This window comes from Schistocerca piceifrons, chromosome 1 (genome assembly GCF_021461385.2).
Source record: "Schistocerca piceifrons isolate TAMUIC-IGC-003096 chromosome 1, iqSchPice1.1, whole genome shotgun sequence".
NCBI lineage: Eukaryota > Metazoa > Arthropoda > Insecta > Orthoptera > Acrididae > Schistocerca > Schistocerca piceifrons.
This window is the reverse complement of record NC_060138.1, coordinates 185406270-185425248: the sequence shown is the minus strand read 5'-3', so window position 1 is coordinate 185425248 and position 18979 is coordinate 185406270. Positions and strand designations below refer to the sequence as shown.

At 43.1% G+C, this 18979-nt stretch overlaps 1 protein-coding gene across 7 annotated transcripts in view; it reads right to left on the bottom strand.

Moving 5' to 3' along the window:
* Positions 1–365: 365 nt before the first annotated feature.
* LOC124785359 (tyrosyl-DNA phosphodiesterase 2-like) overlaps positions 366–18979 on the bottom strand; it is a 170404-nt gene continuing 151790 nt past the window's right edge. For all 7 annotated transcript variants that reach the window (XM_047254176.1, XM_047254180.1, XM_047254179.1 and 4 more), the window contains one exon: positions 366–889. In XM_047254176.1, the coding sequence (XP_047110132.1) occupies positions 599–889 (291 nt within the window). In that variant the 3' untranslated portion in view covers positions 366–598. The remainder of the gene's footprint in view (positions 890–18979) is intronic.

Genomic DNA, 18979 nt, shown 5'->3' with positions numbered 1-18979 from the left:
ACTAAAAAGTGAACAATTGTGTCTTTCTCACACCAGAAATAAATTCTGACACACTTTTATTCCGTTACCATTAGCACGAACATGGTTGATGCGCCGACATCTTCAATTGCACCTTAACAGGTAATGTATTGAAACTCACTAATTGTGCACATTTCCAGTGGGTGCGTTCTCCACTAATCTCCACCAATATCATCAAAACAGACATATAAAACCAAAACTGTAAGTGACATTAGTGTGTGTGTGAAGTATTGTTGTCTCTATATTATGAGAAGGAAAGGTGCTACTCACCATATAGCGGAGATGCTGAGTCACGTGTGTGTGTGTGTGTGTGTGTGTGTGTGTGGGTGAACAGAAAAACTTCAAAATTTGAGCTCTATCCATTTATTTACTGAAATATTAAGAAAATGTAAAAATCACAATACATCTGATAATACTGTTAATGTCTAAGTAATTCAACAAAATAATTTCCTAAACACAAACAAAAAATGTTTTTTGCCTCATAACACCACAGTGAGTAACACGAAAGTCTTCAAGTCTGCTATTTTCTTGCATATATAGTTAAAAAACACTAAAAATGAAGGAATAAGCACACATTTATTCACCTCTTTTCAATAGTAAAGTGTACCTGGATACCCCAATGATCACTTGGATACGACTGAGTTCTAGTTACTTTTTCAATACCTACAAGGCCAAAAAACTGTGGCACAACTGATTTTTGATGAGAATTGCGTAAGTACAATCTATCAAAACGGAAACGAGGTTTATATTTCCCAGGAAACTCAACATTTGTATTACGCAACATGTCCCAGGTATACTGGCAAGTCTTCCGTGATCCACAAGAAATCCAAAGATCATCGACACCAGGAGGCAGACCTCCAGCTGCTGTAAGCTGAAACAAAAGAAAAATGTGTGAAAACTGTGTTTAAACAAGTGTGTGTGTGTGTGTGTGTGTGTGTGTGTGTGTGTGTGTGTGTGTGTGTGTTTTTTTTTTTGGGGGGGGGGGGGGGATTGATGGAGTTCAAGTTAACATGTTAGATATGCAGTGCCTTACAAGCCAACGGAAATTTACTGTAAGTAGTTTATATTTGTCATGGCCCATCTCATTGACTGACTGCAATACAGTTTAGCATGCAGCAATGTAACAACTCTTTCGTATCAATTATGAGATATTAGAGGTTCCCCTCCTTTGCTTCATATTTATCCAGTCTATTATAAGTTTTAGTGTTACACACAGGACTGTGGTTTATGAGATAATTTTGTTTACCTGTTATATCTATTTCTTGAAGCAAAACGAAATTGTGTGATTATGAAAAAGGTTAGATTGCTACTCACCATATAGCAGAGATGTTGAGTCACAGAGAGACAGAGCAAAAAGACTGTCAAACAAGTAAACTTTCGACCAAAAATTAGATCTCACACACACACACACACACACACACACACACACGCGCGCGCGCGCGCGACCCCCATCTCTGGTTGCCAATGGTGGTGGTGGTGGTGGTGGTGGTGGTGGTGGTGGTTGTTGTTGTTGTTTTTTTAACTGTCAGTTGTTCAATTTGTTTAACTCAGAAGTCTTCTAACAAAGCAGTTTGAGAGTGCACTAAATTTAAAGCACTAGACTGAAACCTCCTTAAGCATGGTTCTATAAAGGAACATTATGGCGAAGGGAGAACATTTTTGGTTTGATTTCTCTGTTCGTAATGACTGAAAAATACAGTTTAAAACTATCTCGTTCAACTTACATGTTACCTTTTGACTACTTATTCCTGAAAGTATAACAATGTATGATAGCTGTTTATTTGCAAATGATAGACATACAACTCAAGATTGGTACTGTCTTCTTACATAAAGCCGACATTCTGCTTACAGAAACAGTTAAAATAATGTACACTGAACACAAAAATCTTTGTGATGGAATCAATTCATTTTTGGTTCTACCTGTATTTTGCAAAGAAATGCTCAATGAAATTACAGTTGTCAGACTGTAGTTTCTGAGTGTGGTTATTATGCTAACTGGTAATTTAACACCAGAGTACTCTCTGCACAGCATTTCTTGACATGGTATGAATACAAAGGTGTATCAATCTTTATCATCAATTAGGACGAATCATGACACTGAAGAGCCAAAGACAATGGCCCACAGAAATGCAATATGAGAGATAAAATGAATAGTTTGTCCCCCAACAGACCATGAGAAATGTAAAGGTGCTTTGTGATATTCTGCATGATTCACATGAATTAACTCCCAATAAACTATGCAGTATATTTGTGTGTGTCTTGGAGCTTATGTGCACTCAACAGAGATGTTATCAGTTCCCCATAAAAACAAGAGAATGTGGATAAGTCTCCAAATTATTGCACACAGTGAGAAGAAAATCTATAACATGACACTCATTTGCACTTCACTCATGTTGAGCTACACAAGGTGCTACACCTATGATTAAAACAGAAGTAACACCATAGAAGCACTAAAAGAAAGGCACAGGGAAATGCGAATGGTGACCACTTACAAAAAACATGGGTGAACCTATCACCCTGTTAACACATTAAGAACATATACCTTAAATTTTAGAAAACGAGTTGGACATATGACAAAACCTTACAACTCTTACCACATTCGTGTGAATGTTACCTAAAATAGAAGGCAGATCTGTCAGCAAATCTGTCGCTGTTCTCTGGCCAGAGCAAGAAGCCCCACGTCATATGGCTATCCTCATCCTGTCTGAGTGGCTGGAAGGAGGTACACCACTGCTGCGCTGTAGGGTTTTTACTACAGGAAGTTCTTTGGCTGTCACTTTCAGCCACTCATCTTCCCATTGATGACATGAGATGAGATGAGAGCATGCAGGGGGATGGTCCACTGAACTAACTGAGGGTCAAGAGGTGCCTCCCTGGCCACTACATTTGCCCTTCCATTCCCTGCAAGACTCGTACCCAGAAAAAGGACACCTCTTTCCCAGCTGTTGTAGTCTGAGGGCATCCTGGATATCCTGAGTGACTTTATAAGTGGGATACAAGCACTGCAGAGACTGAATGGCAGTAAGGGAGTCAGAACAGACGAAGAATTTAGCAGGCATGGCACATCTCATCTGCTCCAACACCATCAAGATTGTTGATAGTTCGGCATCAAATACAGTGAACTCTGGAGGCAACAGAATCTCGAGGACATAATCTTGGGAAACAACAGAGCAAATAACAAAGTCTGCTGTGTTGCTCATTTAAAAAGTCAGAAAATATTGCATTAAAGACTGAAGCAGGAGTGCAATTTCTCCTGTACTGCACTGAATCTATAATTACTCGGGGCTTCTGCAGTGATCAGCGTGGCAGTTATCTAAACGGTCTGTCCGTCAAGCACAATTTACCACTTTATATTGATTTTCTATGCCTTATTGCTGCTGCTGCTGCTGCAACAATTCATTTTGAGTTTAGAACAAATACAAGAGCAATTGCCTCATCCTTCCAACATACTTTATCTGGCTTCCATACCTCTTAAAGACACTTGCTGCTGTGGAGTACTACCAAGGTGATGGGAAAATGAAAATAGTCACCAGCTTGTTATCATGACAAGCTGCAGATCTGTATACTGAGTGAGGTGGCGCAGTGGTTCATACACTGGACTCACATTCAGGAGGACAACGGTTCAAACCTGCGTCCGGCTTCTGGGAAAGGCCGCGATGGTTCCTTTGAAATGGCACGGCCAACTTCCTTCCCCATCCTTCCCTAATCTGATTATCTATTTCAGTAAAAAATTACGTATTTTACAAAGAGATCTAAGAATAAAATTTAAATACAATTTGAATGAAGCAACTCAAAGGCACAATAACAGAGCAGTACATGTACATTAAGTGAAGTCACTCAACTGCCCTTTCTTACCTATGGTATTTACCATGTGCGTTTCACATGCAATGTATTAACTACTTTGTGAAGGGTACAGATATAACAATCCCAGCGACACTGGCCACATGGTGAATGGTATGAAGTACTATGGATAGGCTTTTGTTAAATTCCTGATCAGAAAAGAGTTATCAGACAAATCTCTTTCAACAATGGCATTTCCATGGACGAGAATGCGTGCAACCTTGACACGTCTTCAAATGTTCATGTCCATTCTTACCCTCAAATACCACCATCCAGAATTGATTGGGGGCAAATGCAATACCCATCAAACTCTGATTTCCTTTACTAGCGTGATCGCTAATAGATTTTGGAACTCACGGACAATGGCATCAGCCTCATGACCTCCAGTGTTATTTAAGGTAGCGAGATACGTCAATGAAATGCCTAACCATCTCTTCTCAACATTGGTGTTAATTGTCGCTTCTGTGTCTAAACATACAATGCCCTATGCAAAAGAATTCACCAGAGGGGATTTATCCAAAATTTTGGATACCGTACTCTTCATAAATGTAAAATACTCATTCAAGCTATCTTTCTCTGATAAGTCACATTGACCCAGAGCTTTTTCTGATTCTGTCCAAACATACAGAGGCAGGGAGCTAAGGGGGCATCTGCCATATTAGTTGGAAATGGCTCAACCTGAGCAGCCAGTCTCAAAATCAAAGAGACTCTTAACATCTTGTCCTTCAAAGATACGCACAAGCATTACTAGCTATGACTCTTAGGAATTCCAGTAGCAACTTTAGATTTTGGTTTTACTTAGTTCTATTCCTTCTTTATCCTTTATCACATATTTTTCAACAGCCATTAATATCTGAGCCCAGACTGCCACCATTTTATTTTCCACTCATCAAACAGCGCAAAACTTATGTGAGAAAACAAATGTGACTAACATTATTGAAATTAGCTTGACGGAAGGGATGCTTTTAAATGATTACATAAAGCTCGCAGAAAAACGTACATGGTTTCAGCCAACACTAGTACAACCTGTCTTGTAGGTAACATGTGATGTATGTATGTCACATGTATGAAAGTTCAAAAGCACGGGATATTCTGGATACCCTAGACTTTAAGCTCGCTTTTCAGTTCTCTTAGGAATGCCTTTTAACATTAGGGACTCCATGGACACCTGAACAACTTGCCTTTTCAGGTTTATCTTAGATTGGGATGTACCTGCCTCAAATCTTCCAACTAAATCTTTTGCAGTACTTTTTTCCAAAGAAAAGAAGTGAGGTGCCTGTTTGAAACCTGGCACAATGCTCTATTCCAGAAATGAACAAACACATCAATCTGCTGGTTTTGGCTAACCTTACTTAAACTACCATCAAAACAATCACAACCAGGTCACAGGCAGCAACAGTATGCTGTAATTATTGAGTGAAAAATGCACTAGTCCAGACAACGCTATAATTTACTTTTGACATTTGAAGCTGCACTTTGTAGGCAATGTTATTGTCTGGGAACACATTCGGTGGTTAGGCGGCCAGTGTCCTAAGAAGATCAGTGTCTCACAGCAGCCAATAGACAGAAACGGGCCTGTGGCTTCATTGCTTCATCACTGCATCTCTCTCCATGTAATCTAGCATCATTGGCCTTCGTCCAGATGTTACTGTAGTAGATGCTTCATGTGATTGCTTTGACTTAGTACCTGAATGTTGAGACACATCACAATTGCATGACGCTCTCCCTGCCTGTGCCACACCACACTAAAAATAGGATTAATTAAAGTACTACTTTTCTTTATTGAAATCAATAATTTTATTTTCCAGTGCACTTACCAAATCTACAACACTGTCAGGATTGTCCTTTCCATTGCCAGAGTTTATTATCAGCTGTGTACATCCTGCCATTACAGGCAACACCGCAGGAGCTACATTTGATATAGTAGAATTGGAGCCACAGCTGTTTGCAGTGGTTAGCATGGGTTTTGGGGCTGTCATCTCTCTAGCAGCCTCCAACCCAGCACACTAGTTTTCCCTGCACGGCTGGACGAGGTCTGCTTGCCTATATAGCTGAGGGAGCAGCTCATTTTACGGAGCATGAATAGAACACCGAATTTTTCAAAAGAATTTCTAAAAAGCTAAAGTATGTGGCAAAGATTACCATGATTGGCAGCATGATTGAATTTGCTGCCTGCTCACCACTGCCCTCTGCGCACTCACCACACAGTTTTCATCCCGCAGCCAACGAGAAATACAGGCCACAGCGCGTGAACGTGACGTCACACTCAGGGTCTTGTTTTGATAGTGGAAGCAACGTGCGTATTGCATTGCTATTTGGTGTGTTTGTTTTTGGTACTACAAAAGTGAATTCTAACTAAGTGCATCAACAGAATACGTGTGTATAGGTGTATGTGTAGTGGTGATACATCCACAATTTGTTATATTTACGGCGGTGTGTGCGAAACATTGATAATTGTACGCAAGATATGTTAACCGTCTGTGTGTGTTTATCCTGACATGATTTAGAGATCTTAAACTTCACTGTAACTTCGACGCAATGCATTGAAATACTGTTTCATTTTATTTCTAGATCTGGAACTCTTGAAATGCCACATTGATGTAGTGTGTTCGGCTGTTGGTTGAATTATGATTCCGAAACTGAGAGAATGACTATTTTTTTTTGCCAACTGACTAGAGTCAATGTGCACTGTGGCTTCGAAATATCCCAACAGACTTAACCAAACTAACATGGCCAAATATTTGTGTAAAACACTTCGATGAATCATATGTAATTCGATGGGACATAATTATGGACAGAGGACAACTGAAAGAATTTCCCAGAATAATTCCAAAACTCATCGAAAATGCTGTGCCAACTATTTTTCCCAACACTCCCTCATACTGTTCTAAATCAATTACAAAAGTGAGGCGTCTTGCCGATGCAGAAGACTATAATCTTCAAAAAGCTATTCAGGACAGTATTGATTCAAACAACTTACACCTCCAACAAAATTCACTTTGATGTCTCAATGTTTCTGTGTGGCTAGAAGGACAGAAAATTTGCAGCAAAAAATGGTCTGCGATTAGAGGTGATGGAAAATTGCATACCTGTTTTTTGGGATTAGACAGGAGAATACCTTATGTTACTGCATTCATCACTTAACAGTGATTTGAGCTTTAGGGTAAATGTTAGTGAAGGAATTCATTTTGCAATTAAGGCATCCATCAATGATGTGAAGAAAAAAACTTCCATAAACATTTTATAAAATGTAATGCCAATGGTTGAGCAAGGAGAAATTTTGCCTACTGTTACAAATAAATTAAACTGTGCTGTCAATTGCCTGCAGACTATCCCAAATTATGATGAAAATGCGCAACTGAAATTTACTGTAGAACAACTTCATGTATTACAAATCTCCAAAACAACAGACACATGGCAACAAAACCATGACAGAATGTACATACAAGCAATGTGCCACTGACAGTGCATACAGCGCCTTGAGGAAATGTGATTTAATGTTTTTCCCCCACCCACAAACCCTGCAGAAACTAATTTGTAATTACCAGTTAGTCACTTCATCAGTTCAAACGAGTCCTTATTTAAAAAACAGGGTAAAATATGAAAAAAACCATGAGTTGTTAGCGTCTCTTTTGTTAGATTTGCAACTACAGCTTTCATTTAAATCTGGCACAATACATGGGAGTAGGTTTTTCATCCTGAGATGTGTGCGAAAACAGCACAGGTTTTTATGGTTTCCTCTCTTGTCTAAATATGTTGATGATGTAGAAATTATACCAGTAGCTATAATAACAAGTGAAGAGCTGAAATCTTTGATCAGTAATGTTCCGCGCATGGTGGAAAGAGTGGGCTTCAAAGTTGTTAGTCTGATAACAGTGTAAACAGGAAGGCATATGAACTGTTCACCCCCACTAGAATTCTCCAACCCAGTATTGAATACCCTCCAGATTCTTCCAAGAAACTTTTTTTTTTTTAAATGTTTGATACTGTACATATTCTGAACTGTGTCAGGAACAATTGGCAGACAAAAAGAAGAGTTAATAAAGTGTTACTGTTTCCTGACATGACTGATCATTCAGTAATATTGACAGCACAGTATAAGCATTTGGAGTTGGTATATGAGAAAGAAAGAAACTCTTTAGTCAAATATGGCCACACACTATCAGCTAGAGTGCTGTATCCATCGTCTATTCAGAAACAAAATGTGAAATCAGCTTTGAAAATTTTCAATGATAATGACTTAGTAGCTTTGAAACATGCAACAAAGAACTTGCCTAATGTTACTGAGCAGATAAATCGGACAGTGACTTTGCTTCAGTTGATTGTGAACTGGTGGAAGACTGTTATGTTAGAAGTGTATTTGAAGGCCAGAGATTCAATGGTCCTTACAGAGAAGCCATCAGGAAGAATCAGGTGACATTTCTAAATAATCTGTGCCATTTGCTAAAAGTTTGGAGAGTATCTGTTCCAATAACTGATGCTTTAAAATCACAATGATTAATGGAAAATCTCATATAAGATGTGAAACAAATACTAACAAAGAGATAGAGGGGCTGGCCAGTACTTACCTCAGCTCAGTACAGCCAATAGATACACATAAAACAGAACTGAAAATTTACATTCCTAGCTTTCGGAACTTTGTTCCTTCATCAGGGAGGAGAGAGGGGAAAAAAAGGGAAGAAGGGAAAGTGGATTCAGTTACTCACAACCCAGGTTATGAAGCAACAGGGAAAGGTAAACGGGGAGGGTAGCAAGGGTGGAGGCATGGTTGTCAGAGGGAAGCCAAAGATATTCTACTGTAAGTACTGTGCCAGCTTCAAACCAAAGAGGATGCATACAGAAGTAAAGAGGTATATAGTATAAAGATAAACACAACTATGTAGGATGAAAAGATGCGTGAATGGCTAAAGAGGAAAGGGAAAGAGGAGAAGACTGAAGAGTGAATGGGAGTGAGGTTGTTTAACGTAGGTTCAGTCCAGAGGGATGGCGGGATGAAAGGATGTGTTGGAGTGCAAGTTCCCATCTCCGCAGTTGAGAGGGACTGGTGCTGGGCGGGAGAAGCCAAATGGCACATACGGTGTAGCAGGTTCCTAGGTCCCTAGAATTATGCTGGAGGGCATGCTCCGCTACTGGGTATTGGGCATCTCCTAGGCGGACAGTTCGTCTGTGTCCGTTCATGCGCTCAGCCAGTTTAGTTGTTGTCATGCCGATGTAAAAGGCTGTGCAGTGCAGGCATGTCAGTTGATAAATGACGTGTGTAGTTTCACACGTAGCCCTGCCTTGAATTGTGTATGTTTTACCAGTAGCGGGGCTGGAGTAGGTGGTTGTGGGGGGATGCATGGGGCAGGTTTTGCAGCGGGGTCGGTTACAGGGGTAGGAACCGCTGGGTAGAGAAGGTAGTCTGGGAATATTGTAGGGTTTAACAAGGATGTTACGGAGGTTAGGGGGGCGACGAAAGGCAACTCTGGGTGGTGTGGGGAGAATTTTGTCAAGGGATGATCTCATTTCAGGGGTTGACTTGAGAAAGTCATATCCATGGCGGAGTAATTTGTTGATGTTTTCGAGGCCAGGATAATATTGGGTGACAAGGGGGATGCTTCTGTGTGGTCTGGGGGTAGGAACATTGTTGTTGGACGGGGAGGAATGTATTGCTCGGGAAATCTGTTTGTGGACAAGGTCTGCAGGATAGTTGCGGGAGAGGAAAGCACTGGTCAGGTTATTGGTGTAATTGTTGAGGGATTCGTCACTGGAGCAGATACGTTTGCCACGAATACCTAGGCTGTAGGGAAGGGAGCGTTTGATGTGGAAAGGATGGCAGCTATCAAAGTGAAGGTACTGTTGTTTGTTTGTGGGTTTGATATGGACAGAGGTGTGAATGTGAGCTTCAACAAGATGAAGGTCAACGTCCAGGAAGGTGGCTTGGGTTTTGGAGAAGGACCAGGTGAAATTCAGATTCGAAAAGGAGTTGAGGTTATGGAGGAAATTAAGGAGTGTTTCTTCACCATGAGTCCAGACCACAAAGATGTCATCTATAAACCTATACCAGGCCAGGGGAAGCAGCTGTTGGGTCTTCAGGAAAGCCTCCTCCATGCGGCCCATGAAGAGGTTGGCATAGGAGGGAGCCATCCTGGTTCCCATGGCCGTTCCCCTGATTTGTTTGTAGGTCTGGCCTTCAAAAGTGAAGTAATTATGGGTGAGGATGAAGTTGGTACGTGTGATAAGGAAAGCGGTTTTTGGAAGATCTTCGGGTGGGCGTTGGGAGAGGTAGTGCTCAAGGGCAGAGAGACCATGGGTATGTGGGATGTTTGTGTAAAGGTTTGTAGCATCTATGGTGACAAGAAAGGTTTCAGGTGGGAGAGGAGTGGGAATGGATTTGAGGCGTTCTCTTTTTTCCCCTCTCTCCTCCCTGATGAAGGAACAAAGTTCCGAAAGCTAGGAATGTAAATTTTCAGTTCTGTTTTATGTGTATCTATCGGCTGTACTAAGCTGAGGTAAGTACTGGCCAGCCCCTCTATCTCTTTGTTAGTATTTGTTTCACATCTTATACGAGATTTTCCATTAATCATTTAGATCACCTATATGGTCCACATCCTTCATTGTTTTGTCCCTTTTGTTAGCTATCACTTACGTCTGTCATCTTAACACTTTCTCTTCTTCAGTGTTTTATATATACATAAATAAATATTTTTGTCACCAACTGTGCTAGTTTCATCTTCCTGCTATTATCTTGTTCCGTTTTTAGTCCTCTTGTCTTTTTTATTTATTGATTTATTTATTCAACATTCCATAGTTTTAACGTTCGTTATTCGCTGTTTCCCAGCCAACAATCTCTTCCACACCTACCAGTATCATCCATTTCCGTCGATTTCTTGTTGCTGGCAATATTTTTATGCCATTGGCTATCTTTCTCTGCCAAAAGAAAATTTTTTTGGGACATTTCTGCGCCACCCGCGATCGCTTTTGCGGCACGCGCGATCTTTTTTCGCCACTCGCTATCTCTGTTTTTGAGCAACGTGTGTTCGTTTCCCCTGATCTGGACATACTTGCTTGGTCTGGTCAACTTTTTCCGTATTTTTCTTATTTAGTGGTCTTCCTTTGGTATTGAACATTACCAACACAATTTCTTTCCTTCTCGTCCTTCCCTCCGTGTTTTACTCCTTCTTACGATTACTATTTCAACTTTAGTTATTTAATTTCCCTAGTCACCAGTTATCCACTATGTACCCTAATCCTATACCACATTATTTACATTCATTCCGGAAACATGCATTCACTGTAGCCAAACTGCAATCCCACATACTTTTTCTCCAGTCCTGCTTAACCTTTGGAATTACTCCTAAAGGGCTTACCTTAAAAGTTCCCATCTCCGGGTGCAATTCCTCCTTCCACCAGTCTCTCCTGGACTTCCAGAACATTCAATCCTTAGCCCTTACCCAACTTGCCCTGAATCTCTACACTACTTCATGTAACCACCACTCCCAACAGCTCCTATCTCTCTTCAAAGTCCTCCACCTCTCAAACCCTTGCTTGGAGAACACACTGAGGAACATCATCCTAGAAGCCAGCTGCAAACTTGAGTTCCATGCTACACACCACCTGAAAAAACTATCCACAGTGCTAGTACAACACCTAAGAAGTGGGGTCCCTCTCCCTATCCATCACAAACACCAACCACAACAGAACCTTCAACAAACCCCCCCTCATAGCCAACAAACCTAGCCTAGCCACCCTACTCAATCTCCCCATCCCAGCACATACCCCACACAGACCAAATCTCAACTATAACCACAGTCAAATGCCACATATCACCAGTACCAATCAGTCCTAAACCTCTCATCCAGATCCCTCTCTCCTCCAGAGACATCTGTTCTATCAAAAGGCTTAACCTTTAGCCCCACACCTAAATTCAACCACACTGCCCTGGTTAAAGATCTCCTCTCATTAACCCGGAACCTCAACTGGAAATATCACTTCACTACCCAAACACAGCCCCCAAATACTAGACCCAGTGTTGAACCCTGTCTAGAACAGTTCCGACTGCCTTCTCAAAGGGATCCTCCTCCCCTCCCCCAAAACCATCCCTTGCAGACATTTCAGGAATTCCTCACATCCAGTGTTGCCTCCCAGTCCTTCTTGAAGAACATCCTGACAACCCCCAACATCACCCCAACTGAATCCCGTGCCATTAAAGAGCTGAAAATAGACCGCTCTATTGTCATCCTCCCGGCGGATAAAGGCTCCACAACTGTCGTACTTGACCGTGTGGAGTATGTGGCAGAAGGACTGCGTCAACTCTCTGACACCTCAACCTACAAAGCTGTTACCCAGGATCCCATTCCCTCCATCCAGACTGAGCTGCAAAAAATCCTAAAAATCCAAGGTCCTTCACAAGGCCTCACAACGGCTTCCATAGACTTACTCACTCCACCTGAGCCACGTACCCCTACCTTCTACCTATTACCCAAAATCCACAAAGAGATCCATCCTGGCCGTCCCATTGTAGCAGGCTTCAAATCCCCAACCGAACGTATCTCAGCTCTGGTAGACCAGCACCTACAACCTATCACCCGCAGACTCCCATCCTACATCAAAGACACAAACCACTTCCTAGAACGCCTCAAATCCATTCCCACTCCTCTCCCACCTGAAACCTTCCTGGCCGAAAGGCGAAGGTGGGATCTGGCCGCGTGGCAGCTGCCTTACCCCTTTCCAACAGGTACGGGGTGCTTCCTAGTGGTGATGACATCGTTTCCGAGCCACCACAGGATGCCTCGCCTGTTGGGCCAGTGGCCGATTCTCCGGCAAGGTCCCGACAGTCACAGAGGGCGGGCCTATTAGTTATAGGGAGCTCCAACGTTAGGCGGGTTATGGAGCCCCTTAGGAAAATAGCGGGTAGGTCGGGGAAGAATGCCAGTGTGCACTCGGTGTGCTTGCCGGGGGGTCTCGTCCGTAATGTGGAGGAGGCCCTTCCGGCAGCTATTGAACGCACTGGGTGTGACCGGCTGCAGATAGTAGCACATGTCGGAACGAATGACGCCTGCCGCTTGGGTTCTGAGGCCATCCTTGGTTCCTTCCGGCGGCTGGCTGATTTGGTGAAGACAACCAGCATCGCACGCGGAGTGCAAGCTGAGCTTAATATCTGCAGCATAGTGCCCAGAGTCGATCGCGGTCCTCTGGTTTGGAGCCGTGTGGAGGGTCTAAACCAGAGGCTCAGACGACTCTGCGACTATAATGGTTGCAAATTCATCGACCTCCGTTATTGGGTGGAGAACTGTAGGGCCCCCCTAGACAGGTCAGGCGTGCACTACACACCGGAAGCAGCTACTAGGGTAGCAGAGTACGTGTGGCGTGCACACGGGGGTTTTTTTAGGTTAGAGGGACCCCCCCTTGGGCGAAACGATAATATACCTGACGGCTTACCTGAGAGGCCATTATCATCGTTGATAAAGAACGTCCGTCCTCAGAGACCAAAAACAGGAAAAGTTAACGTAATATTGGTAAACTGCAGGAGTATCCAGGGCAAGGTTCCTGAATTAGTACCTCTTATTGAAGGAAATAGTGCGCATATAGTATTAGGAACGGAAAGTTGGTTAAAACCGGAAGTGAACAGTAACGAAATCCTAGACACAGAATGGAATATATACCGCAAGGATAGGATAAACGCCAATGGTGGAGGAGTATTTATAGCAGTAAAGAATTCAATAATATCCAGTGAAGTTCTTAGCGAATGCGAATGTGAAATAATCTGGGTTAAGTTAAGTATCAAAGGTGGGTCAGATATGATAGTCGGATGCTTCTATAGACCACCTGCATCAGCAACCGTAGTAGTTGAGCGCCTCAGAGAGAACCTGCAGAACGTCGTGAAGAAGTTTCGTGATCATACTATTGTAATAGGGGGAGACTTCAATCTACCAGGTATAGAATGGGATAGTCACACAATCAGAACTGGAGCCAGGGACAGAGACTCTTGTGACATTATCCTGACTGCCTTGTCCGAGAATTACTTCGAGCAGATAGTTAGAGAACCAACTCGTGAAGCTAACGTTTTAGACCTCATAGCAACAAATAGACCGGAACTTTTCGACTCCGTGAATGTAGAAGAGGGTATCAGTGATCATAAGTCAGTGGTTGCATCAATGACTACAAGTGTAATAAGAAATGCCAAGAAAGGAAGGAAAATATATTTGCTTAACAAGAGTGATAGGGCACAAATCGCAGAATATCTGAGTGGCCACCATCAAACGTTCATTTCTGAGGAAGAGGATGTGGAACAAAAATGGAAAAAATTCAGAAACATCGTCCAGTACGCCTTAGATAAGTTCGTACCGACTAAGGTCCAAACCGAGGGGAAAGATCCACCGTGGTATAACAATCATGTACGAAAGGTACTACGGAAACAAAGAAAGCTTCATCATAGGTTTAAGAGTAGTCGAATCATAGCTGATAAGGAAAAGCTGAACGAAGCGAAAAAGAGCGTAAAGAGAGCAATGAGAGAAGCATTCAACGAATTCGAACATAAAACATTGGCAAACAATCTAAACAAGAACCCTAAAAAGTTTTGGTCATATGTAAAATCGGTAAGCGGATCTAAATCCCCTATTTAGTCACTCGTTGACCACGATGGCACCGAAACAGAGGACGACCGAAGAAAGGCAGAAATACTGAATTCAGTGTTCCGAAACTGTTTCACTGCGGAAAATCGTAACACGGTCCCTGACTTCAGCCGTCGCACGGACGCCAAAATGGAAAATATTGAAATAAACGATATCGGAATTGAAAAACAACTGCTATCACTTAGTAGCGGAAAAGCATCCGGACCAGACGAGATACCCTTAAGATTCTACAGTGATTATGCTAAAGAACTTGCCCCCTTTCTATCAGCAATTTATCGTAGATCGCTGGAAGAACGTAAAGTACCTAGCGACTGGAAGAAAGCGCAGGTCGTTCCCATTTTCAAGAAGGGTCATAAATCAGATGCGAATAATTATAGGCCTATTTCGCTTACGTCAATCTGTTGTAGAATAATGGAACATGTTTTGTGTTCTCGTATTATGACGTTCTTAGATAATACAAATCTCCTTCATCATAACCAACATGGATTCCGCAAACAGAGATCATGTGAAACTCAGCTCGCCCTATTTGCCCAAGAAATTCACAGTGCCGTAGACACTGGCGAGCAGATTGATGCTGTATTCCTGGACTTCAGGAAGGCATTTGATACGGTTCCGCACTTACGTTTAGTGAAAAAAATACGAGCTTACGGAATATCGGACCAGGTTTGTGATTGGATTCAGGATTTCCTAGAAGAAAGAACACAACATGTCATTCTTAACGGTTCAAAATCTGCAGATGTAGAGGTAATTTCGGGAGTACCGCAGGGAAGCGTGGTAGGACCTTTATTGTTTACAATATACATAAATGACTTAGTTGACAACATCGGTAGCTCCGTGAGGCTATTTGCAGATGACACGGTTGTCTACAAGAAAGTAGCAACATCAGAAGACTCGTACGTACTCCAGGAGGACCTGCAGAGGATTAATGCATGGTGCGACAGCTGGCAGCTTTCCCTAAACGTAGATAAATGTAATATAATGCGCATACATAGGGGCAGAAATCCATTCCAGTACGATTATGCCATAGGTGGTAAATCATTGGAAGCGGTAACGACCATAAAATACTTAGGAGTTACTATCCGGAGCGATCTGAAGTGGAATGATCACATAAAACAAATAGTGGGAAAAGCAGGCGCCAGGTTGAGATTCATAGGAAGAATTCTAAGAAAATGTGACTCATCGACGAAAGAAGTAGCTTACAAAACGCTTGTTCGTCCGATTCTTGAGTATTGCTCATCAGTATGGGACCCTTACCAGGTTGGATTAATAGAAGAGATAGACATGATCCAGCGAAAAGCAGCGCGATTCGTCATGGGGACATTTAGTCAGCGCGAGAGCGTTACGGAGATGCTGAACAAGCTCCAGTGGCGGACACTTCAAGAAAGGCGTTACACAATACGGAGAGGTTTATTATCGAAATTACGAGAGAGCACATTCCGGGAAGAGATGGGCAACATATTACTACCACCCACATATATCTCGCGTAATGATCACAACGAAAAGATCCGAGAAATTAGAGCAAATACGGAGACTTACAAGCAGTCGTTCTTCCCACGCACAATTCGTGAATGGAACAGGGAAGGGGGGATCAGATAGTGGTACAATAAGTACCCTCCGCCACACACCGTAAGGTGGCTCGCGGAGTATAGATGTAGATGTAGTAGATAGATGCTACAAACCTTTACACAAACATCCCACATACCCATGGTCTCTCTGCCCTTGAGCACTACCTCTCCCAACGCCCACCCGAAGATCTTCCAAAAACCGCTTTCCTTATCACACGTACCAACTTCATCCTCACCCATAATTACTTCACTTTTGAAGGCCAGACCTACAAACAAATCAGGGGAACGGCCATGGGAACCAGGATGGCTCCCTCCTATGCCAACCTCTTCATGGGCCGCATGGAGGAGGCTTTCCTGAAGACCCAACAGCTGCTTCCCCTGGCCTGGTATAGGTTTATAGATGACATCTTTGTGGTCTGGACTCATGGTGAAGAAACACTCCTTAATTTCCTCCATAACCTCAACTCCTTTTCGAATCTGAATTTCACCTGGTCCTTCTCCAAAACCCAAGCCACCTTCCTGGACGTTGACCTTCATCTTGTTGAAGCTCACATTCACACCTCTGTCCATATCAAACCCACAAACAAACAACAGTACCTTCACTTTGATAGCTGCCATCCTTTCCACATCAAACGCTCCCTTCCCTACAGCCTAGGTATTCGTGGCAAACGTATCTGCTCCAGTGACGAATCCCTCAACAATTACACCAATAACCTGACCAGTGCTTTCCTCTCCCGCAACTATCCTGCAGACCTTGTCCACAAACAGATTTCCCGAGCAATACATTCCTCCCCATCCAACAACAATGTTCCTACCCCCAGACCACACAGAAGCATCCCCCTTGTCACCCAATATTATCCTGGCCTCGAAAACATCAACAAATTACTCCGCCATGGATATGACTTTCTCAAGTCAACCCCTGAAATGAGATCATCTACATCTACATCTACATCTACATCGATACTCCGCAAGCCACCCAACGGTGTGTGGCGGAGGGCACTTTACGTGCCACTGTCATTACCTCCCTTTCCTGTTCCAGTCGCGTATGGTTCGCGGGAAGAACGACTGTCTGAAAGCCTCCGTGCGCGCTCTAATCTCTCTAATTTTACATTCGTGATCTCCTCGGGAAGTATACGTAGGGGGAAGCAATATATTCGATACCTCATCCAGAAACGCACCCTCTCGAAACCTGGCGAGCAAGCTACACCGCGATGCAGAGCGCCTCTCTTGCAGAGTCTGCCACTTGAGTTTATTAAACATCTCCGTAACGCTATCACGGTTACCAAATAACCCAGTGACGAATCGCGCCGCTCTTCTTTGGATCTTCTCTATCTCCTCCGTCAACCCGACCTGGCACGGATCCCACACTGATGAGCAATACTCAAGTATAGGTCGAACGAGTGTTTTGTAAGCCACCTCCTTTGTTGACGGACTACATTTTCTAAGCACTCTCCCAATGAATCTCAACCTGGTACCCGCCTTACCAACAATTAGTTTTATATGATCATTCCACTTCAAATCGTTCCGTACGCATACTCCCAGATATTTTACATAAGTAACTGCTACCAGTGTTTGTTCCGCTATCATATAATCATACAATAAGGGATCCTTCTTTCTATGTATTCGCAATACATTACATTTGTCTATGTTAAGGGTCAGTTGCCACTCCCTGCACCAAGTGCCTATCCGCTGCAGATCTTCCTGTATTTCGCTACAATTTTCTAATGCAGCAACTTCTCTGTATACTACAGCATCATCCGCGAAAATCCGCATGGAACTTCCGACACTATCTACTAAGTCATTTATATATATTGTGAAAAGCAATGGTCCCATAACACTCCCCTGTGGCACGCCAGAGGTTACTTTAACGTCTGTAGACGTCTCTCCATTGATAACAACATGCTGTGTTCTGTTTGCTAAAAACTCTTCAATCCAGCCACACAGCTGGTCTGATATTCCGTAGGCTCTTACTTTGTTTATCAGGCGACAGTGCGGAACTGTATCGAACGCCTTCCGGAAGTCAAGAAAAATAGCATCTACCTGGGAGCCTGTATCTAATATTTTCTGGGTCTCATGAACAAATAAGGCGAGTTGGGTCTCACACGAAATTCTCCCCACACCACCCAGAGTTGCCTTTCGTCGCCCCCCTAACCTCCGTAACATCCTTGTTAAACCCTACAATATTCCCAGACTACCTTCTCTACCCAGCGGTTCCTACCCCTGTAACCGACCCCGCTGCAAAACCTGCCCCATGCATCCCCCCACAACCACCTACTCCAGCCCCGCTACTGGTAAAACATACACAATTCAAGGCAGGGCTACGTGTGAAACTACACACGTCATTTATCAACTGACATGCCTGCACTGCACAGCCTTTTACATCGGCATGACAACAACTAAACTGGCTGAGCGCATGAACGGACACAGACGAACTGTCCGCCTAGGAGATGCCCAATACCCAGTAGCGGAGCATGCCCTCCAGCATAATTCTAGGGACCTAGGAACCTGCTACACCGTATGTGCCATTTGGCTTCTCCCGCCCAGCACCAGTCCCTCTCAACTGCGGAGATGGGAACTTGAACTCCAACACATCCTTTCATCCCGCCATCCCCCTGGACTGAACCTACGTTAAACAACCTCACTCCCATTCACTCTTCAGTCTTCTCCTCTTTCCCTTTCCTCTTTAGCCATTCACGCATCTTTTCATCCTACATAGTTGTGTTTATCTTTATACTATATACCTCTTTACTTCTGTATGCATCCTCTTTGGTTTGAAGCTGGCACAGTACTTACAGTAGAATATCTTTGGCTTCCCTCTGACAACCATGCCTCCATCCTTGCTACCCTCCCCGTTTACCTTTCCCTGTTGCTTCATAACCTGGGTTGTGAGTAACTGAATCCACTTTCCCTTCTTCCCTTTTTTCCCCTCTCTCCTCCCTGATG